The 26,586-nt window shown below is 46.4% G+C and overlaps 3 protein-coding genes across 4 annotated transcripts in view; all 3 read right to left on the minus strand.

Moving 5' to 3' along the window:
* The window catches only part of NHEJ1 (non-homologous end joining factor 1), an 82,478-nt gene extending 73,491 nt beyond the window's left edge, over positions 1-8,987 (minus strand). Inside the window, exons 1-3 of the mRNA XM_080933285.1 lie at positions 8,910-8,987; positions 4,473-4,649; positions 3,605-3,832 (exon numbers count right to left, since the gene is read on the minus strand). Of these exons, the coding sequence (XP_080789411.1) occupies positions 3,605-3,832; positions 4,473-4,649 (405 nt within the window). The 5' untranslated portion in view covers positions 8,910-8,987. The remainder of the gene's footprint in view (positions 1-3,604; positions 3,833-4,472; positions 4,650-8,909) is intronic.
* Positions 8,988-9,556: 569 nt separating this feature from the next.
* Positions 9,557-17,769, minus strand: SLC23A3 (solute carrier family 23 member 3; the record flags this gene model as incomplete). The annotated part of the gene is made up of 12 exons (XM_080933090.1): positions 9,557-9,843; positions 10,169-10,264; positions 12,243-12,410; positions 12,668-12,773; positions 13,191-13,444; positions 15,368-15,482; positions 16,087-16,207; positions 16,512-16,693; positions 16,884-16,960; positions 17,126-17,223; positions 17,318-17,475; positions 17,602-17,769. The coding sequence occupies 12 exons, from the start codon at positions 17,767-17,769 to the stop codon at positions 9,557-9,559; spliced, it is 1,830 nt and encodes a 609-aa protein (XP_080789216.1).
* A 2,281-nt stretch (positions 17,770-20,050) lies between these two features.
* CNPPD1 (cyclin Pas1/PHO80 domain containing 1) lies at positions 20,051-26,516 on the minus strand. Of its 2 annotated transcripts, XM_080933153.1 has the most exons (9): positions 25,919-26,516; positions 25,300-25,387; positions 24,764-24,872; positions 23,815-23,896; positions 23,563-23,683; positions 23,350-23,478; positions 21,960-22,021; positions 21,529-21,646; positions 20,051-21,264 (listed from the first exon to the last, which is right to left on the minus strand). In XM_080933153.1, exons 2-9 carry the CDS (start codon positions 25,366-25,368, stop codon positions 20,728-20,730), a joined length of 1,227 nt encoding a protein of 408 aa, XP_080789279.1. In that variant the 5' UTR covers positions 25,369-25,387; positions 25,919-26,516; the 3' UTR covers positions 20,051-20,727. The 2 variants fall into 2 exon arrangements, with proteins under 2 accessions (XP_080789279.1, XP_080789280.1); XM_080933154.1 differs by having other exon boundaries at positions 25,300-26,516.
* Positions 26,517-26,586: the final 70 nt, after the last annotated feature.

A 26,586-nucleotide genomic window follows, 5' to 3' on the forward strand; every position in this document is an offset into this window, starting at 1 on the left:
GCTTGAACCCAGAACTACAAACAAGCCTGTGATGAATAAGCAGTTCCAGCACTCAAGTGCAGCTTTGCAACGTTCCACACAAAAATAAATAAATGAACAAACACCAGTAAACAGTCTCTCAAGAAATCTTTTGCTGGGCTGGAGAGATAGCTCTTCCACAGGACACAAGTTTGGGTGTGTCAGCACCCACTTTGGTTTGGGAGTTACAGCACCTGTAACTTCAGGCCCAAGTGATGCCTATAGGAAACTTCAAGTACACTATACCTTGAAGCAGGAACTAAAAAAATACCTTTGCAGATTCTTCTGTGGCTGACCTGAGCCCCACACTTCTCGAACAATACTCTGATTACTGAGTGCTAGTGAACATAACAAACAGCATGTGTTGATTCTGAGAGTTTGTTCTTTTTAAAATACGTATTGTGAATATCCTATAATTTTCTTAAGTTTTTGGGTTATTTCTGGCTTAGAAACAAAGACTGGAGAGGTGGCTTAGGAGTTCCAAGCAACATTTGCTCTTCAGAGGACCTGGGTTCATTCAAATACCCACACGGCACCTCACAACCATCAGTAACTACAGGTCCAGGGGGTCTGATGACCTCTTCTGACCTCTGCAGGCACCAGGCACACATGTGGTGCATAGACATATATGTAGGCAAAACACCTATACACATAAAAAAAAGTAAAAGTAAAGCAAATAAACAAAGCCTCTGTGAAGAAATGTTTGAGGGGATCAATGTGGGAAAAGGAAGCTGGGAGACATACCCCTTGTTCTGGGACACCGGGTCTCACCTTGGAGCTCTGACTGGCCTAGAACTCAACACATAGCCTAGGCTGCCCTCAAACTTGCAGTGCTTTCCTGCCTCAAGCTGCAGAGTACTGGAATTACATGCATGCACCTCTATACCTGGCTATATTTCCATCGTTCTTTTCTTCTTCTTAAGACAGAGTTTTTCTGTGCACCCCTGGCTTTCTAGGAACTAGTTCTGTAGAGCAGGCTGGCCTTGCACTCAGAGAGATACACCTCCCTCTGTTTCTGGAGAATTTAATTCCTGAGAGCTGGAATTAAAAGCATGTACCACCACCTCCAGGCTGTTTTCTATCATTCCTAAGTAAATATCTATGGAATAGAACAACTGGATTAAGTAGGGTACACTCAACTTCAAATTGAGGGGCAAGAAAGAGCTCAGTAAAGTGTTTTGTCGTGCAATCATGAGAACCTGAGTTTGAGGCTCCAACCCCCACATAAAAAGTGGTAAACACCTTATCCCACACTAATGAGGCAGACAGGAGCGAGCAAGCTCCAGGATTTGTGAGACTATGGCTCAGAAAACACGGGAGAGAAGTCACTCTGGAAGACAACTGAAGCAACTGGGCAGTGGTGATGCATGCCTTTAACCCCAGTCTGGTCTACCTAATGAGTTCCAGGGCAGTCACAACTACACAGACAGACTCTGTGTGTGTGGCAGGTGGGGTCGGGGGGACCTGAGGCTGACATCTGGCCTCTCTACTTACTCTAACATTCTTGCACATGCACCTACTCACACGCATGCATATGCACACACACACACACACACACACACACACACACACACACACACACACATTATTCTCCAAACTGAGCATGTCATTTTACTACATTCCCATCAACCACCATGGATATTTGGAAGAAATTCGAGGCTTCTAGCTTAAGTTTGGTTTTTGTTGTTGTTTAGGCTTTTGTTTGTTTTTCTTAAGACAGGGCTTCTTTGTGTAAAGCTCTGGCTGTTCTGGATCTCACTCTGTAGACAAGGCTGGCCTAAAACTCACAGCGATTAGAGGTGTGAGCTACCACTGCTGGGCTACATGGGATTCAAATCAGTCAAACTAAATCCAACGTCAAAGTCAGTTTTTCTTTTTCTTTTCTTTTCTTTTTCTTGTTATTGTTTTGTTTTGTTTTTCAAGACAGACTTTCTCTGTTTAGCAGCCCTGGCCATCCTGGAACTCCCTGTCTAGCAGGCAGTCTTTGAGATCTGCCTGCCTCTGCCTCCCAAGTGCTAGGACTAAAGGCATTTATCACCATGGTCAGCAACTCATTGGTTTTTGAAACAGAGTGCCATGTAGCCCAAGCTACACTCAAACTCACTATGTAGCTGAGGATGGCCTTGAACTCAGGATCCTCCTGCCTGTCTTCCTAATGCTATGATTATATGTATCATCATGCCCAGCCTTCAAAACTTGCCCTTTGGCTATTTGGTTGGCTTTTTTAGTTTTTTGAGACAGTGTCTCTCTATTATCTAACTTTCATTGTCCTAGAACTTGCTACATAGACCAGGCCGACCTCAAACCTACAGGGATCCACCTGTCTCAACCTTCCGAGTGCTCAAGGTATTCATAACCACATCCAGCTGAAAATGTGTTCTTGAATTTCATCATTAATTACTAATAAAAGTTTGTGGGACGGGGCTGGAAATATGGCTCAGTGGTTAAGAGCACTGGCTGCTTTTCCAGGACCTGAGTTCAATTCCCAGTATCAACATGAAACTTCACAACTGTCTACAACTCCAGTTCCAGGGAACCTGACACCTTCACACAGACATACATGCAGGCAAAACACCACGGCACATAAGATAGTCATTCATTCATTCATTCATTCATTTTTTAAAGAAAGAAAACAAAAGCTCTCAGGGTACTAAAGCTACAAGAAAGAGGAAAGTATGATCCTCCTAGTCTTAGAAAGAGGGCTTTAAGTTGACCAGACTAATTTGGAGTTCAAATTCTAGCTCAGTTATTAATAAGCTGGATAGTTTTAGGTTTCCTGTTCTAAAAAGAAAAAGGAAATAATATCTAGTAGAAAAATTATAAGGACTAAAAGAGGAGAAAATGCTTATAAAAGGTCACACTCTACTCTGTTCCCAAAGTGGTCTCGATAAATCACAAGTTGGAACTATTAAAAACTCTGCTTTAAGCCAGGGGTGGTAAATCCCAGCACTTGGAAGTTGACACAGGAGGATTGCTTCAAGTTCAAAGCCAGCTTTCACTGTACTGTGAGTTCATGGCAGCTCAGGCTTCAGAATATAACTCTAAAAAAAAAAAAAAAAATCAAGAAAATTGTGCATGGTAAGAACACTCACCAGAAGCAGAGCGGACAGATCTCTGTTGGGGCTGCACTGAAACCCTATCTCAAAATAAAATAAATCAAGAAAGCCAGGATGTACTCCAGTTGGTAGAGTGCTTGCCCAGCACAAAGCCCTGGTTTCAACCCCCCACCACTGCATAAATACTGCATAAACTGAGCATGATGGTGCACTGTAATCCTAACACCCAGGTAAAAGGATAAGGTCACTCTAGCAGAGCCTAGCATACTTGAGACCCTGTCATTAAAATAATAATATTGAATGAAGTCATCAAATAAAGTATGCAGATCCAAACTCTGCTCCCTTTGCAAAATAGGACTATATCAGTCAAGAATCTCCTTAGCTTCCTGTATAGTCAGGGAGACTTTTATTATTACTATTATTAGAAAAGAATTTTAAACAAGGTTTACAGGAAATACAAAGGCACCCAGGTCTTTACCAGAAGTAAAGCTGGGATCCCCACCTATACTCCATATCTAAATTGCACTTACCAGTGAAGAACTAGCTGGAAGACAGTGGAAATACCAATTGAAGGGGAGACCAGAGAGCTCACTCCGCACCCGCAGAATCAGTACCTCCTCTCCGTGATCACAGGAGAAAGTAGCTTTACTAGGGTGAGCAGCATCCTGGTGAGCAGAATCTTTAAACAGTGGGCGAAGCACTTCATCCAAGTGACTGAGAAAAGCTGCAGGGGGAGCAGTGATGCGCTTGTTCAGCTCCTAGAGACAAAAGCAGTACAGAGTGAGGGTGGGAGAGGAAAATGCCTCAAAGGGGAGCAAAGGGGAGCCCATGAACACAGTGGGGAGCAAAGGGGGAGCCCATGAACACAGTGGGGAGGAAAGAACAGGGCAAAGGGGAAGCAGAATGAAGACAACAAAAAGTCACAAAATCAACACAGTTCTGTCCTGGGCAAGATCAATGAGGGACTATATAAATCATATAATATAGATGACATAATGCATTATTGTTTGTGCAGAATCTACCTATCTATCTATCTACCTACCCACCTATCTATCTATCTATCTTTATTTCAGAATGTTTCAAATCTCTGAGTTCCTTGGACTTTGGAATGCATGAATTGATTTTTTTTTAACCAGTTGCACAACTTTAATCCCAAATCCAAAATCTGAAATGATTTGAAAATCTAGAACTTTTGGAGTGCTTGAGTTTCGAAGATGTGAAAAATGTCATAGTTTAGAGCATTTTAGAGGTTGGATCTTTCGAATAAGGATGTTGAATCTAAACTTGCCTCAAACCAATCCAGCCTTCCTGTACAGCCAGCCAGACTGGCTGATGTTAATGTCCTAGAGCCAGCATGCCACTCCACAGTGACACTTCTTTTCACACTAACATTCTTACCTTGGCTCGCTGGCTGACCACCAAAGTGTCCACCTTTTCATGCCACACCTGTTGAAGATCCGAAATCAGCAAGGCATAACCATGCTTGGTGACAGAAGCCTTGGCCAAGAGTGAGTTCTCAGCAAGTTGTAACCATGCCCATGGCTGCATCAACAGGTCTTGCTCTAGTTCTTCCATCTGCAGAAAAGTCCTAATTTAGCACGGAGCCTCAGGAAATTCAGCCCTCAAGAGGGCCACTCACAATTCCCTGTCAACTGAAATGGCATGAAAATCCTCCCCAGTAGAGTACAGACATGAAAGTACAATCTCCCTTCATATAAGCAGCCTAGCATCAACCTAAAATGTATTCAGAATCTGTGGCTGGAGAAATGGCACAGAGGTTAAGAACACTGGTTGTTCTTCCAGAAGATGGAGATTCGATTCCCAGTACCCGTGACGTGGCAGCTCACAACCATCTGCAACTCCAGTGCCAGGGGATCCAGCGCCCTCTTCTGACCTCTTCAAACACTGCACTTGTAGTATCTGCATATGTGCAGGCAAACACTCATACACATAAAGTTAAAATAAGTAACATCTTTTTGAAAGATCAGAACAGTTCTCACATTAAGTTCCTAAAGAATATAAAATAGGTCTTTATCATTAAGGTGCTGCCTGCCTGTAATCCCAGAACTTGATGGAGGCAGAAAGTTCAGGATTCCCAGACCAGTTAAAGATGCATGAGACAGGCTAACCTTGGGGAAGAAGAAAAGAAAAAAAGGAAGAGAAGAAAGGGGAAGAAAAAGAGATCTTTTTCTTTCATTGTGTTTAAAACTCAGCATATTGATGCATTTAATATAATATGGAGGAGGCTGGAGAGATGGCTCAGTGGTTAAGGGCACTGACTGTTCTTCCAGAGGTCCTGAGTTCAAATTCCAGCAACTACATAGTGGTTCCCAACCATCTGAAATGAGACCTGATGCCCTCTTCTGGGTGTGTCTGAAGACAGCTACAATGTACATATATAATAAATAAATCTTTTTTAAAAAATAGATAATATGGAGACCCTAGTCATTCCTATTGAATCTTTATTTGAATCCTATCTTTCCCAGAAATTTTAGAAGGAAAAGAATGATTACCTCCCCCCCCATCACACACACACACATACACACACACACACACAAAAAAAAAAAAAAAACACACACACACACACACACAAAATCGAAGTCCTGAGTGAGGAGGACACTGAGCCATGATAGCACAGGCCTTTTGTGCCAGTAGAGGCAGGCAAATCTCTGAATTCCAGGCCAAACTGGTCTACAGAATGATTTCCAGGACAGCCAGAGCTGAACAGAGAAACCCTGTCTCAAAAATAAACAAAGTGATTGATTGATTGATTGATTGATTGATTGCTAAAGGCAAAGTTTGGGCCAGTAAGCTGGATCAGCAGAAAGGATACTTCTGCCAAGCTGGATGACCTGAGTTGGGTCACCAGGACTCATGCTAGAAAGAAAAAAAATCTCCTGTAACTTGTCCTCTAACTTCCACATATGCACCAAATTAAGTGCTATAATTTTTATAAGAAAAAAAGATAGTGAAAAGGCAAAACTCAGGAAGATTGGGAATGAACAGTAAAATCCTAAAGCAGACTTGATGTACCTGTAATCCCAGCACTGGGGAGACAGAGGTAAGAGCATCAAGGTTTGGGCTAGGGTAAAACTAGTCCTACTAGTAAAATGCTTGCCTTATAAGGACCTGGGTTCAGATCCCCAGAACCTACATAAAAGGCTGGTGGGATGCTATGTGTTTGTAATCCCATCACTGACAAGAAAGACTAAGGAGGGTGTAGCTGCCCAGGCCTAGATAATAAAGTTTTAGGTTAACAAGAGATTCTACCTCAAACATACAGTGGGAGGCACCTGAGGATGACCTCTGAGATCATCTTCATCTGACTTCATATTCGTTTGCATATAAATACTCCTCTATGAACATGCACACATAAACACACATCCTTAATCCCACACACAATAAAAGAAATAAAATTTTTCTTCAGGGGGCTGGAGAGATGGCTCAGTGGTAAGAGCACTGTCTGCCCTTCCAGAGGTCCTGAGTTCAATTTCCAGCAACCACATGGTGGCTCACAAACATCTATACTGGGATGTATTGCCCTCTTCTGGTGTGCAGGTACACATGCCAGTAGAATACTCATAAATAAAATAAATATTAAAATTTGTTTTCAATTAAATAAACCTAAGTCCAACCTACATAGTGGTGAGTTCAAGGCCAGCCTGGACTACATGAAATCCTGTTTCAAAAAACTATCTAAAACAGGGGTTAATTTTTTAAGTCTTAATTTATCTGTCCTCTCACAATTTCATACATATATAGTGTACTTAATCATAGTCCCCCTAATCTAAAACAGAAATCTTACCTAGAGTCCATTCAAGTTAATCCTCTACAACTGGAAAAGTCATGCGTATATTCATGGTGGGACCTCACATTACATGACAGACACACAGGAACACACAAGATGTTAATAAAGACAACAGAAATGTCCCAAGTGCCACTCAACAGATGAACAGGCAGCACATTTCACACCTCAGAGGAAATGACGATTCCACTTCACTCACTGGGTACATGCCCACTCTAAGGCCCACATCACCAACAACATGCCTTCTGCACAGCTTGGAACTGGACACCGATGCTTTTACCTCAATCAAGAATGCTGCATCTTCAGCCTAAATACATAGCAACTAAGTCTGACAGAATGTATTTAACCTGTGGGCACAAAAAGTCATAGAGTTTCCTTCATTATTTTCATCCATAAATACAAAAAGGAAGGGCAGTGCCAGGAGGTGAAAACTTAAGACTACAAAGAAAATAACAGAATTCTCATTTTTAATCTGAGTAACAGTCATTTCCAACTTGGCCTAAGCCATTACTTTCCTAGTTCTCAAAGCACTGTCTTGTGGCACTAATTAGCCTGCACTACAGTTAACACAATGGAATATAAATGGATATGCTCAGAAAGACTGCACACATGACAGGGACCTTAAAAGAGCATAGAGCCTAGTAATCTTACTGCCATCTTGGTTCAAGTACATGCACTGTGTGATATCTGTATCTGCATGGGATAAAAATACCTAACAACACAGTTCTCAAAAAAAAAAAAAAGCCATTTCAAGTGACATAGGACTGCATATATGTTGGTTTGCAGCCGCCTCGATACGTCATGTATGGAGATGGTTATCTGTATCATGTGCTGTTCCAACAGGATAGACTGGTCTTGGAATGATTAAAGAGTCTTCACTGGGCAATAGTTTACATTGGGAAAAAGATTCGAAATACAAATGAAGTTGCCAAACCCTCTAATTTCCCTTATAGGCACATCCTGGCGTGCACTCCAAAACTCACCAAAATTGAGCTTATTGGCCTAACTGGTCCCTCCTTAAGTTCTGAAGGTCAAAACCCACAAATCGATGGTTTTGTCTGAATGGGAGGAAGCTGTTTTAATGTGGCCAGGGACAGCTGGCCCTATAAAAATGTCTGAACATTCAGTACCAGACTCAGTCTGGCTGCTCCTACCACTCAGCCTGGTCTGAGGTAAGTATAACTCAGTGAGTCAGGCATGATGAGGCATGCCCATAATCCTAGCACACAGGAGGCTGAGGCAGAAGGATCCTGATTTGGAGGCAAACCTGGACAACATAGCAAGAGCCTCTCAAAAAAACAAAACAAAACAAAACAAAAAAACAAATAAAGAAACAAACAAAAGCCAAATAAACAAAGGTAACCCAGTGGTAGAATGGACTGGGGCCTGAGACTGTTCCCAACATGGAGAGAGAAGAAATCTAAGTCCTCACACAAGTTGGTATTCCAAGATCACGTTAACCAACCTCGCCGGTTTAATTTGTCTTTTAACAGGGAGAACGTCAAGTTGCACATTCTGCCACTCAGGTTCCTCTCTCAGGGATAGGTCCTAGAAAACCCTGAAGGGGGCAGCAAGGCTCTACAGATCATCGGGCGGGCTCATGCCCTGTGCCACCAAAGAGGGCAAACCTTAGGCCCTGCCGCCAGAGGTCACCCCACCCCTCAGCGCCCTAGGCGTCCATCCGCCTCCCCTGCAGAAACTTTGTCGCCCGTCTCTCATTTTTACAACACCCGCTGCACAAAGGTACGGCTCAAGGCCCCAAAGGGTAACAAAGCTAATTCAGCACAGCGGGCGAAACACGAAACCAGCCAGGGAAGAGCCTCACAAGCCACCCGCAGACAGACGTCGAGAGCGGACTGCGCATGCGCAGGCCCGCCCACTCCTGGAGGTCTGCCCTAAAGTTCGGGCTGCGCGCGGTCCCTTCTGGGAAAAAGTGTCCGGGTCTGGGCCCGCTGTACAAGGTTATCTCTGCTTTTCAGCGTCCAGATGGACCGAGATCTCGGCGCCGATTCGAAACCGATCCCACCTACCGTCAACGGCTGCGGGAAGTCCCACCCCTCCTCACGGCCGGCCTGCCCTGGTGCGCAAACTGAAAGGCCCAGGGTAGCGGCCACCCCCCCACACTCACACTCGGGAAGGCGGGGTCTTGGAGTGTGGGGCGGAGCCAAAGCCTTGGTGGGCAGGGCCCGAAGCCTCACTTGTTAAGACCAACTCTGCAGCTTTCCTTTCCTGTTGCCCTCAGTTGAAACAAAATACTACTTCCTTCTTGCTTCTTCATCTTTATTTTTATCTTTATTATAGACTGTCTTCTGCTTTACATGTTAGTTACTGATTTAAGTCTCAAATGCAGGGAGGGGACAGGAACCCTGTCGTAATCATATCCGTTGATGTAGAACCTTGCTCATGGGAAGCACTCAGTAAATATTTGAATGCTAGAGTTCATTCAAGCGACCTTGGCAGTTTACAGGCAAAAAATCTAATTTATTCACTTCTGACCCACTAAACCACGGCCTCTGCTCCTGAACACTCAAGTCTTATTAAGAGGAGGAAAGGCAGCCCATTCTACTAGTGGGCTACACACACGTCCACTGGGAGAAAGTACAGCCTTGGGGGCGAGACTCCAGCAAAGTGGGAGTTACTGCTAAACTAATTAAGACAAAAATGATGGTCTTGGTAATTACTGGGCCCTAAACCCTTCTCTGCCAGCTGTAGAGCATGACTCCCCAGAGTTAGGCAACAAGTCGGCTGTCTCTCCTGCTTTAGAGGATCCTTCATCCCCAGAGTCTTCAGGCTTTGGACAGAGGCAACGGAGAGGCTGTGGGATGCAGGAACCCAGGTTTTTGATAGGTAAGGGAAGCCCATACTCTTGAGTGGCCTTCTTCCTGGACTTCTGAAGTATTTGAGTTTCTTGGGCAGCAAAAGAAGTTGGCAGCCCCTGACCTAAGCCTCTCTCAACCTGTGTACCTGTAAAAGAGAGATAGTCAGGCTAGCATAATAGCTCAGCTCTTAGGAGCTGGTACTGCTCTTACAGAGGACCCAAGTTCCAAGTCCCAGCACCCATACCAGATGTTCAGAACTGCCTGTATCTCCAGGCCTGGGAGGTTCTGTCATCACTGGTCTCTGCATTATATAAATACAGATAACCACAAACACACATATGTATAATTTAAAACAAAAATACATCTTTAAATGAAAAAAAATAAGTAAAAGGGGGAGTTGTTCAGATCACTGTTTAACCCAGGGAGTAATGACTACCCAGACATTCCCTTAGGACCTCATCTCAACTTACCAGATATAGTGTTTTCTAGGAGAAAACCCAGCAGACCAGCTAGGAAAATGGGTTCTGCCAGCAAAGAACGCAGAAACATATCCAGGGGGCTCCAGCCTACAAAGAGTTGGGGCCAGGAAGGAAGATAACTGATACTGTCCCAGTAATGAGTCTTTCCTTTCAGACCTAAACTAAGTCTCGGACCAGGGACACATCTCACTACACTGTCATTCCATCCCATTTACCTTTGTCCCTCTATACATTCCATTTCCCACACTCAGGCTCTTCCCATAGCATCCCTTCTCAGCACCATGTTTTCTAAGCATCCACATTCTCTCCAACTACCCTTTGTCCCAAGCCCCCTTTCTCTGGAAAGTGTGGCATTACAAAGCCCTAGTCTCTCCCACTTCTGACCTTCTCTGCTCCACCCTGGGTCCCTCAACTTCAATACTACTAACACTGTGGACCAGATAATTCGGTTATAAGGAGCTGTCTGATGAATCAAAGTGTTTAATAACCTCTCTAAGCACAGAATCCCAATAACAATCCTCTTTCTCCCCATTTAGGACATCCAAAAGAAAAAAAGTCTCCAGACATTGCTATATGTTCCCCATGAGGCAAATTGCCCCCAGTTGAAAACCGCTGCTCGAGGTAAAATAGGCTTTCATCATATGCTATTTCTATCCTATAATCACATATTTTATCTTTGCATATGATGGAGACATGATCAAGAATGACCTTATTAACTGTGCATGTGGCTTACATCTATAATCGTGACACTTGGGAGGAAGCAGGAAGATTACCAAGAATTTGAAGCCAGCCTAAGTTCCAAAATGAGACCCTATCTCACACACAGAAATGGTCTCTAGCCAAAAAATATTTAAGTTTTTCCATCCTCAAAGACCAGTCCAGTTCTATTGGGTCACCTCAGTAGTTCAGGTAGAAGCTACTCTTGTCATTGAATACCACAGGTTTTTGTTGTTTTGTTTTTGTTTTGTCAGGATCTCACTACATAGTCCTGACTGGCCTGGAACTAACTATGTAAGCATCTGGTCTCAAATTCACATAGAAACCCACCTTCTTCCTAGGTGCTAGGTTTAGACACTTTGTTTGTTTGTTTGTTTTGAAACAGAGTTTCTCTGTGTGTCCCGGGTTATCCTGGAACTCACTCTGTAGACCAGGCTGGCCTCAAACTCACAAAGATCCACCTGCCTTTGCCTCCAAAGTTCTGGGATTAAAGGTATGCACCACTACCCTCCAGCCTAGAAGGACTTTTGTGCTCTGACCTAGTTAGATGTTTGTTTTTTTAATGTGTTTGAGGAGAGGGTTTTGTAATTAGTTAGCTTTAACTGTCAACTTGTCACCACCTAGAGTCATCTGAGAGCAGAGTCTCAATTGAGGAATCACCTACATCAGACTGGCTACTGAGCATATATGTGGGAGATTGTCTTTATTGGAAATTGAGTTAGTAGGGCCTGGCCCACCACAGGCAGTACCTTTCTTTGACAGGTGGTCTTGAACTGTATACAAAAGTTAGCTGCATGTAAGCCAGCCTGTGAGCATCCTCCATGGTTCCTGCTGTACTTCTAGGGCTGTGAAGTGAGTTCCTTGTTTGGAGATAAAGCTGTATAGCTTCAAAAGCAGGCCTGCCTTCAAGGTTCTGTCTTGAGTTCCTGCCATGGCTTGCCCTTAAAATGCTTTTGATCTAAGCATGTTACCACAGTAAGAGAAATAAGACCAGGGCATGCACTTAGCACAGTGCTCAATGGATATTTGTTAAACAACAGAATGAAGTACATGCAAAATCCCATTGTGAGAGTTAAGAATCCAGAGAGCCTGGGCTGGAGAGACGGCTCAGTGGTTAAGAGCACTGACTACTCTTCCAGAGGTCCTGAGTTCAATTCCCAGCAATCACATCGTGGCTCACAACCATCTGTAATGGGATCTGATGCCCTCTTCTGGTGTGTCTGAAAACAGCTACAGTGTAATCACAATCAATCAATCAATCAATCAATCAATCAATCAATAGAATCCAGAGAGCCTAAAGCCTCAACTCCACTACTGAGGAACTCCTTTTCTTCTCCACCCCACCTACCTGTATTGAGCAGGATTGGAGCATCCCGAAGCCACCTTGGCAAAAGCAAGGCCATGAAGATGGAGAAGCCCACAATGAAGACGTTTCGCCCAGAGTCAATGTCAGCCAGATAGAAGCTGGAGAATCCAGCAGACAGAACTACAGCTTGGGTCACTCCCAGTACCCCACCTGTCTCACACAGAAGAAAACAAGGAGGTGGGAAGAGGGCAAAGTTCAGAGTTTGTAGGACAGGCGGGTTGCAATGAGGAAATGCTACCAGCAGGCTTGTTTCTGATTCTGCAAGACTCGGGTTCAGCTAAGAAAACAAGATCATAGGTTCATACCCATTCAGAGAAGCTATTTAGGGAAAGAAAAAAAAACAATATCAGCCTAGCCAACTGGGGGAAATAGTACTTCGGTGCTTGTCTTTTCACCTGTTTACTCACCAAGCACAGGCAGTGGGATGTTGGTAAATAGCTGAGCCAGCCTTGGGGAGAGCCCAAGCCCCAGGCAGAACAGCCCCACTAGGTGGGCCACTCGCCGAGAGCCAGTCTGTATGGAGGAAGGAGAGGTAACTAGAAAACACAGCCACTTCCTTGCCTGGCCAACTCCTCATTCTTTGTATCCTAGCTTAAACATGATCCTTCTAAGCATCCTAGCCACTCATTCAAAGGTACCTCTTTGACTCGGCCCATACACCGCTGCTTTCATGATTGTATTTACTCCCTCAAACCAGGCTATAGACTTCCTTCTTAAATGAAGTTCTCAAAGAACAGGGCTTCCTCTAACTCATTCGTCACTCTACTGAGCCTTGGCAGAGCTCCTGATGCACCTGACATGGCAATTTCTCCACAGTCAAAGCACTTAGCACCTCAAGGCACCTCCCTCAGTGTAAGGCCTGACAGTCAGTCAATGTGAGCTCCAGCCCCTGTACCTTCAGTTCTCCAGCCCTGTCTCAGATCCACGTACCTGGAAAAGACTCACTGTGCCTACATTGGGGAAGCTGGATGCAGTGCCCAGGGGGCTCCCCAGCAGCCCTGCCAGCACACTGCCCAGCCCCTCCAGGCTCAGCCCTCGACTGCAGGCATGTGGTGGTGGAGGAGACCAATGCAGCTGCTGGCCACACAGGGCGTAGCAACCCAAGGAGCTGGTGGAGGCTGCCAAAGCCATGGAGATGCCTGCAGTCAGGGCCCTGAGTGTCAGCAAGGGCCATTCCCACTCACCTAACAAAGAAAAAGGAATCACCTGGAGACCAGACTCAAGCCTGGAGCATCCCTCTGCCTCTAAACACCTGTGCCACGAGAACCCCACATGTTCTAGCTTTTTGAAATAGTACTGTGGAGGCAAAACTACTGCATCCTCAGAGAGAGACCCTTCTCTTCACTATAATCTACAAGGTCATCTTCGGCCTGACATTCTGTTCCTAGCCTCATTTCCTGTCATAGGCCATCTTACTTCAAACACATTAGCCTTGCTTTAGGCCCTGGATTTGCTGTGTTCCTGAAAACCACAGGGCCCTTGCATCTGATCTGCTGTTTACCCAGGACACTCTGGTCTCCTGCCTCCTATCCAACTAGCTGCTACTCTCTCCTTCTCTTAACATCTCATCTCACTTCTTCAAGGGTATTTCTCCTAGTCAGGTGAGGGGATGGTGCACTTGCTAGGTACAGGCAGAATGAATTGGAGTATAAGACTATCCTTGACTATACTGCAAGTTCAAGACTGACCAAGGCCATGTGAAATTCTGTCTCAAAGTGGGGGAGGGTGGAGCTGGGAGAAGTCTTAAGGATGTGACAGGACCACTGCACTCATGAACTCTCAGCAGCTGTGGGTACATACACAGGACCATACAAGGTCAAGCCAGCCAGCACTCAGCACGGAAGCATGAATGGACTAAAGGCCCATGAGGTTTCATCCCTAGCTGAGGAGCCATGTTAGGTGATAGCTGCTGGGGAAAGGACTGTCGTTTTCCTTCAGAGGAGGTGCTTCCTGTGCTCTAGTAGATGACCCCACCCCCATGCACATACAGGCAGCACTAATCAGACTCAGTGAATAATTTTTTAAAGGCCGTGAAAAGGAGATGGTGATGTGCTGGCAGGGTGTGGGAGGAAGAGCTGGATATGATCAAGGTGCATTGTATGTGTGTATGGAACATATCAATCAATAAATAAAAAATATACTTAAAAAGAACACTTCTGGAAAGATCATCTAAATTTAAAAAAAAATTCTCAACTCCTCTAATAGTATCTGATTCCCTGTTATTCTCTCATCACAAAGCCTAGTTGCGCTTAGGTACACTTACCACAACGACAATTTCACCTTTACTTAGTTGCTTATGTGATTCCTACCCCAATAGATGGTCAGCTCCATGAATCAGGTATTATTACGCCTGTATTTCTCACTGTGCCTACCATATGTTTAGGTCCTAATCAGAACTCAATGGGCCATTATTTAGCTGTTAACTGAAGGGCTGGGGTAGAGAGTTCCATGTAAAGCACTTGTGGCGTATACACAAGGCTCTGAGTGGCTTGACCCCTATACCACCATGAGAAATAAACATGAATGACAAAATTTCACATACACTGACTCTACGGCTGTAACAACCATTTACTAATAGAAATGTCCACGGAGGCTGATAATGTCAGGTTGTTAATTGATCAGGAGTGTCAGGAGTAAACAGTGGGATGGAAAGAAATATACATGTTAACCTCCTAACACTGACCCAAGCAATACACCTCGTACTAGCTATTGTTGGGGGGGGGTACCCTGAAAGTTGGCAATTTCTCCACCTGTGTTTGAGAAAATATGAGATTTAACTCAGAAGTGAAAAGTGAGTTCCATTAAATCTTTTGTGTTAGGTTTTTCTGTGTGTGTGTGGTTTTTTTTTTTGTTTGTTTGTTTGTTTTTGTTTTTGTTTTTTTTTTTTTTTTTTTGTTTTTTTTGTTTTTTGTTTTTTTGAAGCAGGGCTTCACATAGCCCAGGTCAGCCTTAAACTTGATATGTAACTGAGGACAACTTTGAATTTCGGCTCCTCCTGTCTCTACTTCCCAACTACTAGGGTTATAGATGTGTGCCAACTCATCCGGCTGGAGTCTATTAGATCTTGGTTTGATTATTTGAGCAAGAGAGCATGGGGAAAAGCCTACCTGGGTGAGGCAGCCAAACCCATGGTGCATCGGAGGGCTCAGGCAGCTGCAGGGGGATAACACCCAGACCCAGAAAGGCAGAGATGAGCCACACACAGGCCACAGGGACAAGCACCTGGAGACCAATACTGACATGACAAAGAGTTCCCTCCTCCCTTGAACCTTCTGAAGCAACCCCTAACAGAAACTCAGAAAGGAGTCCAAAGGATTTTTTTTTTTTTTTGTGATTTCTACTATTTTATTTTATCTTATTTTTGAGACATGCCTCTTATATAGCTTTGGCTGTCCTGTAACTCACTCTATAAACCAGGCTGGCCTCAAATTCACAGAGATCTACCTCCGTCTGCCTACCAAGTGCTAGGATTAAAGGTGTGTGCCACCACACTCAGCTCAACCACTTTATTTCTATGGGTAGGAGGGTGCTTGAAGGGAGAAGAAGGACTTGGGTTCTGAAGCAAGAGTTACAGGCAGTTATAAGCTACCCACATGTGCACTGGAAACCAAACAGGGATCCTTGGGTCCTCAGGAAAAGCATCAATATCTTAACAGTTTTTTTGTTCGAATATCCCACGATGGGCTGAAACTTTCTAAGTAGCAGAACTTGAACTCCTGAATTTTCCTGCCTCCACCTCCCCAGTGTGTGATTACAGCTGTGTGCCTCACCTGGCTATGCACATCAGTCAGTTCTTCTAGCATCATCTGCCCAGAGCCCCACCTACCGAAAGGAGTCGGAAGACCGGGATATAAATGTGAGTTGCTGTTGAAGCTGGCCTCCAGGAGCAAAGGGGTACCTGGCACGAACCCAAGTGCTGAGAGCATAGCACCATGAGCAGAATGAGCCTGGGAAAGAGAAAGCTCGCGGGTCAGAAGCATCGGAATCCCAAAATGATGGCAATGTAAGTGTGCAGAACATCATAAAAGGGGGTCCCAGGGCAGAACCTCCCCATGGGAGGGTAGCGAGGTACCCTGAAGCACTATGTGACTATCAATATCAGGGAGACTGAATAAATTAAGGGAAAGCCTTGGATTCCAAATCCAAAAATTGTTATCCCTGCCCAAGTGTCTATGAAATCTGAGCAGCTCTGCCCTCCCACAGTCTATACTCCTACTGGGCTACCACCCACACCTCTCAGGACTCACGTACAGTAAGGCCAGGCCCCAGTGAGCAGAACAGAACTGGGCCACCTCCTTGTGGGCAGAGAGCCCTGCCACAACCAGGCTGGGAGCCAGCACCAGTGGCCCACAGTAGGGAAACACACGGCCGGGTACCCCTAGAAGTCCTATAGTGCCCTGCAGCAGCCCGGACACCACCACTGCCCCCGACACCTAAGGGAGTAGAGGGGAGGACAGATAGAATTTCCACTCAATCAAGTTGACCTCAGCCTGGGATTTCTAACTATCACCAAGGACAAGCCCCTGTCTAACTCCTCCCCAAAGCACCAGTGTCTGATGATGGGAACAAGAGCCACTCCAAGCTGGGACCATCCAGTCCCTCTGCTGTCTTCTAGGTACTCACCTCTCGGAGAGAAGTGTTCCAGAGCTCCAGGCCATGGCAGCTTCTTGTCACATTACACAGGCGCAGTGAGAGAGAGGCTGGAAGTTTGGGGTGCAGAGAAGATGTACGTGGAATGGAGATTCTGTGCTCTCCTGTCCTAGCTGATGCCTGGCATAACCCCAAGACCTGTACGATGCCTAGTACTGCCCAACCTCCAGCCAGAATGTGCCTCCGCCACTAGCCCACCTTTACTCTGTACCCACCATTTCCAGGTGTCTTGGTCAGCAGAGGTAGCTTCTGGTTTGTCAGCACCAGTGCGGGGATAAGAAACTCTAGGGACGGAGCCTGGATTAGAGGCAGCCTGTAAGAAACAGCAGGTTTGGAAACTGTGTGGCAGTCAACAGGATTCCCTGGAGTCTGGAGAATCCTCCCTCTCTCAAAGGAGTTCCCCTCACCTGCTGCCCAGCCAAGTCTGCAGGATGGTAGACATGCCACAGGAAAAGAAACTGGAAGACAGGAGCTGAGCAGGTGGGTATGAGAGCCCTCCTGAGGGAAGACTGTGAAGCAGCAGCAGGTGGGAGGCCCAGAGCAGAGATGTCAAGACCAGGAAATGCTGGAGATAGAGGAATGGAGAGGGAGAGGCTTCCAAAATACCTATCTGTAGGTTTCTCATGACTCACTGACTGCCTCCAAATACCCATTTCAGACCGTGGCAACTCCTACCGCCTCCACCTCCTACCTGTAGAGCCAGAAGACAGCTGAGCCCCCAGGTGGAAGGCCCACACCGGGAGGCCCAAGGGCGGGAGGAGGGATTCTGGAGAGAGGGAAGCAGTGGTGGCAGGGGGGCAGGGGCATCCTGGGAGCCCACAGATAGAAGTGGAATGGGATGGAGAGGTGATCGGCTCATGCTGCCCTGACTCGATTGCGTCTTGACTGCCCGAGGCTAGTTGAGTAGAGAGTAAGAAGAGGTCAGAGTTTGGGTGGAGTAAGCTGGCTTCGGTGGGGAGGGAGTGGGGGGGTGTCAACGAAGCGAAAAGAAGGGATAAGGGTTTGGGAACAGGACATGGCTCTTTCACCTTTGCCCAGCTCTTGTGCAAATTCCATCAGCCATTAACCTAGCAGCTGAGTCCTGGACCCCTCCCTCAAGAATGTCCATCCATATTCTCTGCTTCCAGACCAGGATCTGGAAATAAGGGTTAGGGGACATCTATTAAAACAGCTTGAGGAAATTGTGTGAACCGCCTCTTCTCAGCATCACATTCAGCATTGCCTTGGTTAGTTAGGAACACATTCTTCAGCCAAACAAGGCATGCCCCAGGTCAATTCAAAATAAATCCTGTCCATAGAATGCCTTCATCCTTCAGGGCCCCGTGGGGCTACTCTGAACCGGGCGAAGGCCTAAGGGTTTGAAAGAAAGACACAAGTCCATTATTCGTGTTACCAGAAAGTTTACTCCATCTTGAACTGCAGTCTCTCACAACTGACTTCAGTCTCAGTAATACACACTCAGGTAATTACTGGGGAGGTGTGCAAGTTCCCTAGCTGCTGGGTGTAAGAGTCACCCCCTAGGGTGAAGTCTATAACTTTGAGCAACTGGGAACAGGAAGGCCTGACATGGAGTGGCTTGCGATTGGACCAATTAGCATAACAAAAGGGGGTTATCTCTCTCAGAGGTGGGCAGTGCAGCTAACCCTAAACAGATGGGGGGGTTGTCATGGTTCCAACACATCCCATAATGACTACTGTATAGAACACACTCACTGTAAAGCAAGAGTACTTAACAGCAACATGTATTGCAAAATGTGAATGGACACAAATAAACCAGAAGACAGTGGAACCATCTGCTGCCCACATCTATAATACTGTGGATGTGACAGCTACATTGCTAGCCAATAATGACACTTTACTAATAACTCAGACATCATGGGCATTGGTGAACCAGTTTTCTATAATAGTGAGTGATCTTTTGGTAAAACATTGAACAAAGTATACATTTTCTTATAATTCCCTGCAAATTGAGGTTAATTTTTTGTATTTTTGAGATTATCATTATTTCTCCCTTCCCTTTTCCCATGTTTCTCCAATTTTCCAAATTCATTGTCTTTTTCATTGTTATTACATGAATATATGTATATATATATATATATATATACATGTTCCTGAATGTAACCAGTCAGTTTGTACAGTTATTCCTAGGTATGCTTTTGGAGCTGACCATCCCGAATTGGATGACCAACTGTTGTTATCCCTAAGGAAGACTACTCCCCCCCCATCCCCCAAGGCCCAGCATTCTTTAGGCACCTTTCTTTGAGTGGGGTTGAGGCCTCAGGTCTCTATTTTTTATTAAATGCACAAAAATGTTCACACTTAAAATATAACATTAGGATTGGGTAGGGTTGGTGGCACATGCCTGCATCCTGTCACTCTGAAGGCAGATGTAAGCAGATAGCAAGTTGCAAGTTCCAGATTAGTCTGAACCTAGTGAGACCATTCCCAAAAGCAGGTTGGTAAAGCTCCAGGCTCAGATAAAACAGGATTTTCATAGGTGTGGTGATAATGTCTTGGGAATTGCTCATAGTAAAGGATGTTTTAAGCCCTTTAGAATATCTGACATTCCACTTGGGCTGAAAGAAATACCAGTAGAATCCTAAAGATTTTAACAGATTATACAATGACTCCTTGGGGGTAGCAGCTCCCACCACCCTACAGAACTTTATTCCCAGCCCTCACACTCCCTAAATGATCTTTAGCAGTAGGCTAGAGGTCCAAATACACCAAAGGTCATTCTTCTAGTGATAAGCCAGTTCTGGTTCTTCAGCACCGGATACCTCCATAAATCACTTTGTGCAGACTGGCAGAGCTTGTTATAGAAGCTCAACTGGATGTGCTTTGAACCATAAGGACCCACAAAGCCAGTACCCACTTAGGGTAAGCAACGGCAGACAAGGCTTCCCCAGGCCTAGGACAGTCACCACTTGTATCCAATGGCAGGCCACATCAAGGGCCCCCAAGGAAGTAGCAGAAGGGATGCAGGAGAGCTTGAAACAGGAACCAATAACTATTAGGAAGTTCTAAAACAGCTCAGAGAAAACACCTACATGTTGATTACAGACTGTGCATCTGAATTGGGAGACAGATGGGGGATGGGAGGTCATCAAAGAATGCTGCAGAAGGAAAAGGCCAGACCATGGAACAGAAACTGTTTATTGAAACCTCAGTTCTATAAAAGCATGAAAAACCCAGATAAAAAGCAGTGGTGCCCAGAGAGGCCTGTGAAGAGAACACCCAAAAAGGCAGAGTGGGAAGCCTTGGACCAGGATGCTAAGATTGGAAGACAAAGGGACAATGTTAAAGGACCCAGCAATTCTTGGCTGTGACAAATGAATCCAAGGGACAGGTGTGGCAAGCTTCCTGCCTCAGGGAGCTTTCCGTCCCTAGGCATCTCTAATCTTGGTTTTCCTGACTCAGAGGCATCACAGAGAATCCCATCAATGCCTTCCTCCTCTCCTCACCCACTTCCCACACCTCCCACCTCTACCTTTCCATCTTAGGAAACTTCAAAGCAAAAAATCTACTTCTCTGGGCTTGTGAAGGCAGAGAGACAGGTGATCTCATCATCTGTGATGCCCCTGGTCACTGAGCTGACATTGTCCCAGGCACCACTGGTGTCCTGGCCTACTAGCCAGCTCTGAGGTCTAAGAGAGTGAGTGACCTTGTACTGCCCCCACAATCCCTTATGCTCCTACCCAGGAGGACAGAGGACTAGCCAAGGGCCCAGAGAGGTAGCAAAAATCTAAATCAAGTTTTCCTCTTTCAGATTCTCAAGGACTCCCAAACCCTCTTCATGCATTCCTCAGAGCCCGACCTAGCCTGGGAAAATGACGGACTTGAGACGAGCCAGCTCCATGACACTAAAAAGAGAACACTGCTGGGGCTGGAGGAATGGAGGGGCCACAGGGCTCCAGAGCCAGGGTGGGGCTAAGCCGTAGGTATGGTAAAAGGGATGGAGAGGACCAATAGACACCGTACGGTTAGGCTGGTGAGAGGCATGGCAGTTGGGGGTGTTTCTCTGGAACTTCTGGCAAAAGGGGCATTTGTAGAGAGGAGTAGGTGGGGCAGGAGGGTCTGGGGGAGGTATCAGAGGGGGTGTCAATGGGGCCAGAAGACTGCCCCAGAGTGACGGCAGTTCTACATTGCCTTCCCGGCAGCTGGAGACATTAGTCAGGCACTGTGGCACAGGGGCAGGCACGCAGGGCTGCAAGAGGCTTTTGGAGAGCACTGTGAGTTCAGGAGGACTTGGTGAGGGGCTGGAGGACAGCCCCAAGGACTGGTGCATTACAGCCACTGATGCCACCGCCAGGGCCACGCTGCTCACATAGGCCACGGCTAACAGGCAGGATAGCTGTAGGGGAGAAGATAAGAAACAGACAGGCAGGCTGTTGACTGTCTTTGACTATTCCCTACTCCTAGTCTCTCAAGTTGAAGTTCTCTGTAGCTCCCTTTGCCTCCTCCACCCTCCCATCTATTCTCAACTTCTTCTGAGCCTTTCAGAACTTGCTTTTACACACACACACACACACACACACACACACACACACACACACACTAGCTCTCACATATGCTTGTCCAAGCCTACAAGCCCCTCTTCTTCATAACCTCTCCTCACCTTTACCAGCCGCTGGCAGAGGGAGCCCAGAGACAGCTGCCACGCTGGCTGCTCCAGCAGCACACACAGATCTGTGTAGGTGTACCAGCCCCGCCGCCGTCCCTGCTGCTCAGCCACACTAATAGAAAGATGAGGGGTTGGAGACTCTCTGCAGCTAGCCCAGGGACACCTTTAACCTTTTCAGGATCCATCAGAAGGCATCAAGGAGTTGACTACATGCACAGATCCTTAGGCTACCCATTGATCCAGAAGGTGAGACCAAGATCTAAACTTTAAATAAGTTGCTCACACCACCAAAGGAGGGCAGAAGAGTTAGGCAATGACCAGTTTGAGTAATTCTTTCTCTTCTTTCTCCCAGGTACACAGATCTTATCTCTAGCACCAATGGTATTTGCCTAGGCCTCTAAATGCCTCAAACCCCTCTTTCTTACCAGCTCTCCAGCCAACTCAGCACCTCAAAGATCTCCCGAGGATCAGTGTAGAGACGCCAATCCTGTGTGCAAGGAAAAAAAAGGCAACAAAGTTCTAGGCCAGTCTGAACTACAGTATAAGACTACCTCAACAAATCTTAAACAAGTAAGAACAGGAAAGAGCCACACAAATGTTAGCCACAAACCACGCTGACCCGAACAGAGCAGCTACACCAGCAGCAAGATGTGCTAGCTACTCTCCGAAGAGCTTTCACATATTGTATTGTGCTATCCCCAACAACCTGACAAGCTATCCCCTCTATAAAGTGCAAACAGAGAACATAATCCTAAGAAGGTCAGTTTCCATATGGAGCTCAAAAGCTAAGGCATAAAAAGCTTGATAGCAAATATTCAAAGGCTAGTACTACAGGCTCTACCGCAAAGTGTGTTCTTGGAATAAAAGGAAAAAACCCTCTACTTTGAGACCCATTGCTTCAGGAACCTCTAAACTACTCCTGAAAAGACAGGAAAGGGAGAGCCTACCAAAAAAGACATACAAAGCCAGGTGCAGTATATACATCTAATCAGCAGAGAAACAAAAGCAGGAGAAGCAACGGGAGGCTCATCACAAGATCAAGACCAGCCTTGTCTACACAGTGAGTTCTAGCTCGGCCTGATTTAAAATGTATTCATTAAGTAAGAGTCAGGGTCTGGGGACTAGACAGATGGCTCAGTGGTTAAGAGCACTGACTGCTCTTCCAGAGGTCCCGAGTTCAATTCCCAGCAAACACATGGTGGTTCACAACTATCTGTAATGGGATCTGATGCCCTCTTCTGGTGTGTCTGAAGAAAGCTACAGTGTATTCATATACATAAAACAGATAAATCTTTAAGGGTGGTCTGACTATGTAGACCTAACTGTCCTGAATGACAGTATGCACTTACAATCTCAAAACAAAGAAACCAAAAACAAGCAGACAAAAACAAAAACCGAAGACATGCTGGTCTGCCAGGCAGCCTAACCTTCTCCGTGCATACCAGGCTAAATAAAGAGACCCTACTTCAAAAGGCAAGGTATAAAAGTCCCCAGGAAAACATTCAAGTTTATCTTGGGCACACACACACACACACACACACACACAGAGAGAGAGAGAGAGAGAGAGAGAGAGAGAGAGAGAGAGAGAGAAAATATATAAAAAACAGAAAGCTGAGAGAGAACAAGAATGAAGGAACACAGAGACAAATGAGAAGCTGAGTGGTGGTGGTGCACACCTCTAATCCCAGCACTTGAGAGGATCTCTGAATTCAAGGTCAGCCCAGTACACAAAGATTTAAGGACACTCAGGGCTACACAGAGAAACCCTGTCTGGAAACAAAATGAACAAAGACAGATGAGAGAAGAATCCCTCACCATGGCACTCAGGAAGCTCCTTTCCAAGGCATTGAGAGTAGGCACAGCAATTCCCCCAGCAGCTCCCCATTCATCATTGAAGACCTCCTCTTCTTCCCCTTCATCATAAAGGTATTTACTGGCCACCATCTGCAGAGAGACCAGGGATGGCATCAGTGGAGTTCATACCTGGTGCTTGGCTCACTGGGAAGATAAAGGGAGTAGGTATCTTACCATGGAGATCAGAAACAAGTCAGAAGATGACACGTGCTGCAGATAATCTGGGTTTCGGTGCCGGAGCCTCTCAATGTACACCAGAGCTAACATCATAGCACAGGGGGAGATACAAGCCTCTCTGGGAGGTAGAAAGGATCAGTAATTAAACCCAAGGGCCCTTCATCTTTCAAGATGCTTACCACACTGTCTCTTTAGAGACAATAACATCCACACACCCCATCTCATTCCATCCCCTCAAACCCGGCTCACCGGGACACGTGGGCTACGTATTTTTTCTGGAGTCGTCGAATGGGACTGGGTGCTGCCTTCTGAAGAAGTTCCACAGTGATGTCTGCAAGGAGATAGGGGAGAATAAGCAACTCCAACATATACAGCAGTCCCCACTCCTGTCAGGGAAGACCTAGGTCTGTAGTTTCTGAGGCTTTGGGGACTGTCACAAAAAAAAAAAAAAAAAAAAAAAAAAAAAAAAAAAAAAAAAAAACCTAAAAACCAAATTCTCCTAAGATGGGAGGGAAGGCATGATGCAACACGCCGGTAATCCCCAAACTCAAGCCATAAAGGCAGAGGGATTACTACAAGGTGGAGGCCACCCATGTCTACACAGTGAGTTCCAAGCTACTCAGATCTGTATAGTAAGATACTGTCTCAACCCTTCAGCCCTCGATTTCCCCACCATACCCCACCCCAAATTCTAAGTGGGTAAAAGCACACTCCAAGGGTGATTCCCAGCTTTGTCCATCAGAAAGACGTGTTTTTCTAAGTTACTAGTGTTTATCTTTCCCTAATGTTTGAGAAGTGTGCCTTGTTTACTTGAGAGACATGTAACATGTATACTTAGGAAACTATTTCTGACCTATAAATCAAAAGGGGAAGCAGAACCTGGGATATAGTTCTGTGCTAGAATGCTTGCCGAGTATACACAAAGCCCTAAAAATAAGTGACTGCAATTTATGAGCTGTTTTTACACATGTGGGCGAAAAGAATTTGAAGCATGGCCTGCATTGTCAAACCAAGTACCAACTGAGTTAGTTATAATGAGACACAGTGCAGCTCAGACGGCAAACCTCCAGGCATTTGGGTGACTGACAACCCAGTCCTCCAAGTTTTCACTCGCTCAGTCTCTCTCTCTCTCTCTCTCTCTCTCTCTCACACACACACACACACACACACACACACACACACAAACTCACAGTCTAACCTGCCACAGGGCTGGAGAGCTCCTCCAGGCTGCAGTCTGTCTCTAAGTCCCAGCCATAATAGAGTCTCCTTCGGATTCTAGCGCTCAGCTTTTGGTGTCCTGGAAGGAACTGAAACAGGGCCAGGAGTAGTGGAGGGTGAAGGGCAGGGAAGGGTTTGGTGGAAATCCTGGGTACTGCCTATACTCTACTCAGCCCCAAGTTCCCAGGATCATTTGTTAATGGCAGCCTACTCTCATCCACAGGGAGAGAAAGGCAATCACCCTGTTCCTGCCATCACTGAGGGATCCCAGTATAAGACTATACAACTAGAAACCAGATGGACCTCAGTCTAATCACTCGTAGTTTCCCTCTTATAACCGAAGGCTTTGCCTTCAGGCCCAGGCAGCATGGGCCTCCAAGTAGGCATTGCTCTCAAAAGCCACCCAATCCAGGGCATAGCAAGTAAGTGAGAGAGCTCCCATTCCGCTAGGATCTGGAGGAGAACCCAAGGAGTACCAGCTCCCAGAGGCAGAGAACAGGCGGACTGAGCTCTCACCGTGAAGTCCTGGAAACCAGTGAGGGAGAAGGTGCCTTCTTCGTCCAGTAGGAGCCCGGCCAGGTCCATCGTACCGTCAGCCGCCACCCTGAAAAGGTGGAGAGGAAGAGAAGGAATCGTAAGTGACCCGTAGACCGTCCTCACCCGGTGGCCCACCTCTCCCAAAAGGGCCGCCGCCCGACTGCGCGCAGCCTCCTCCCTTCTTGCAGGCAGCCGTGGGACGCCTCTTCCTGTTCCGCGTGCGACTGGGCCTCTCGGCGCTCGGCGACACGCGCGGCGCTCACCAGGCGAACTAGGAGGTACGACGATCAGAAGTGTTCTCGGCCCGTACCGCGTCCGCCTGGCGTTTATAAGCTGCGGGAGTGTCACCGACGAGTCTGCACGCCCCGCAGGAAGCGCCTCCAGCGCAGCCCAACCTCCCGCCGAGCACCCGGGGTTGAACTGGGATACGGTTCCCAGGGGACCGCGACACACCAAGGGTGAAGGCGCTGATCAGATTTTGTGGCCGTGATACAGATATTGACGAGCCTAACAGAGGCAACACGGCGAGTTGTTTCCCGGGTTTTAGGGAAGGTGCACTCTATCGCCAGTGCACAGGAAAGATGAGCAAGAAACTTACCCGTGGGAGAACTGTGAACAAGGTGGAAAGGAATCTGTTGAACCTTTATGTCCCTTAGAAATTTGAAATTGTAAAGCTCGAATACATACTTTATTTTGTAGGGTTACTCCAGCAATTAAGTAATCTCAAAAGATATGAAGCCTCAATGTTACGATGTTAAACAAGACTCCCCAAAGTAAACAGCGCCTGGATGTTTCAATTTTCAAACACGCCTTCCACCCAATTTGCCGCTGAAAGATTTTGGGAAGAATCGACGCCCGAAGGAGGAACAAACAACTTTTCGAAGTTGGTGAAGCTGCTTTGAAGTCATTAAAGTCACGCGCCGGTGTTTGTTTATCCGCCGAGGGGAGGGGACTGGAGGCGAAGACGGTTGAGTAAGGGGGATGGCACCGCCCTTCCCGATCCCAAGCAGATCCTAGCCAAGATCCTGGGGGCCTGGAAGCCCACTTCCTCCGGGCGAGGCCTAACGCGAGATAGAGGTCTCCTGTCGCCTTGTAAACACCAGGAGAAGACCTCAGACTGCGGAGCCTCGACACCCGCCCCGGGTCACCACTCCAGCACCCTGTAAGCACACCTTCGTGGGTGCAGGATCACGGCAGCGGCCAACGCGCACGCGCGGGCCTCCCATCCGGGCTGTTAGGGCACGTCACATGACTGCGCGCCTGAAC

The sequence above is a fragment of the Micromys minutus genome (genome assembly GCF_963924665.1).
Source record: "Micromys minutus genome assembly, chromosome: 19".
Classification (NCBI taxonomy): Eukaryota; Metazoa; Chordata; class Mammalia; order Rodentia; family Muridae; genus Micromys; species Micromys minutus.

What these genes read in the sequence shown, in the direction of transcription:
- CNPPD1 (XM_080933153.1), bottom strand. Translation starts at nt 25,368, where the DNA reads ATGGACCTGGCCGGGCTCCTACTGGACGAAGAAGGCACCTTCTCCCTC. An exon ending in CTGAGTTGGCTGGAGAGCTG is followed by an intron (nt 21,647 to 21,959) that starts GTAAGAAAGAGG and finishes TCTTTCTATTAG; the next exon opens with TGTGGCTGAGCAGCAGGGAC. An exon ending in TCTGCCAGCGGCTGGTAAAG is followed by an intron (nt 21,265 to 21,528) that starts GTGAGGAGAGGT and finishes TCTCCCCTACAG; the next exon opens with CTATCCTGCCTGTTAGCCGT.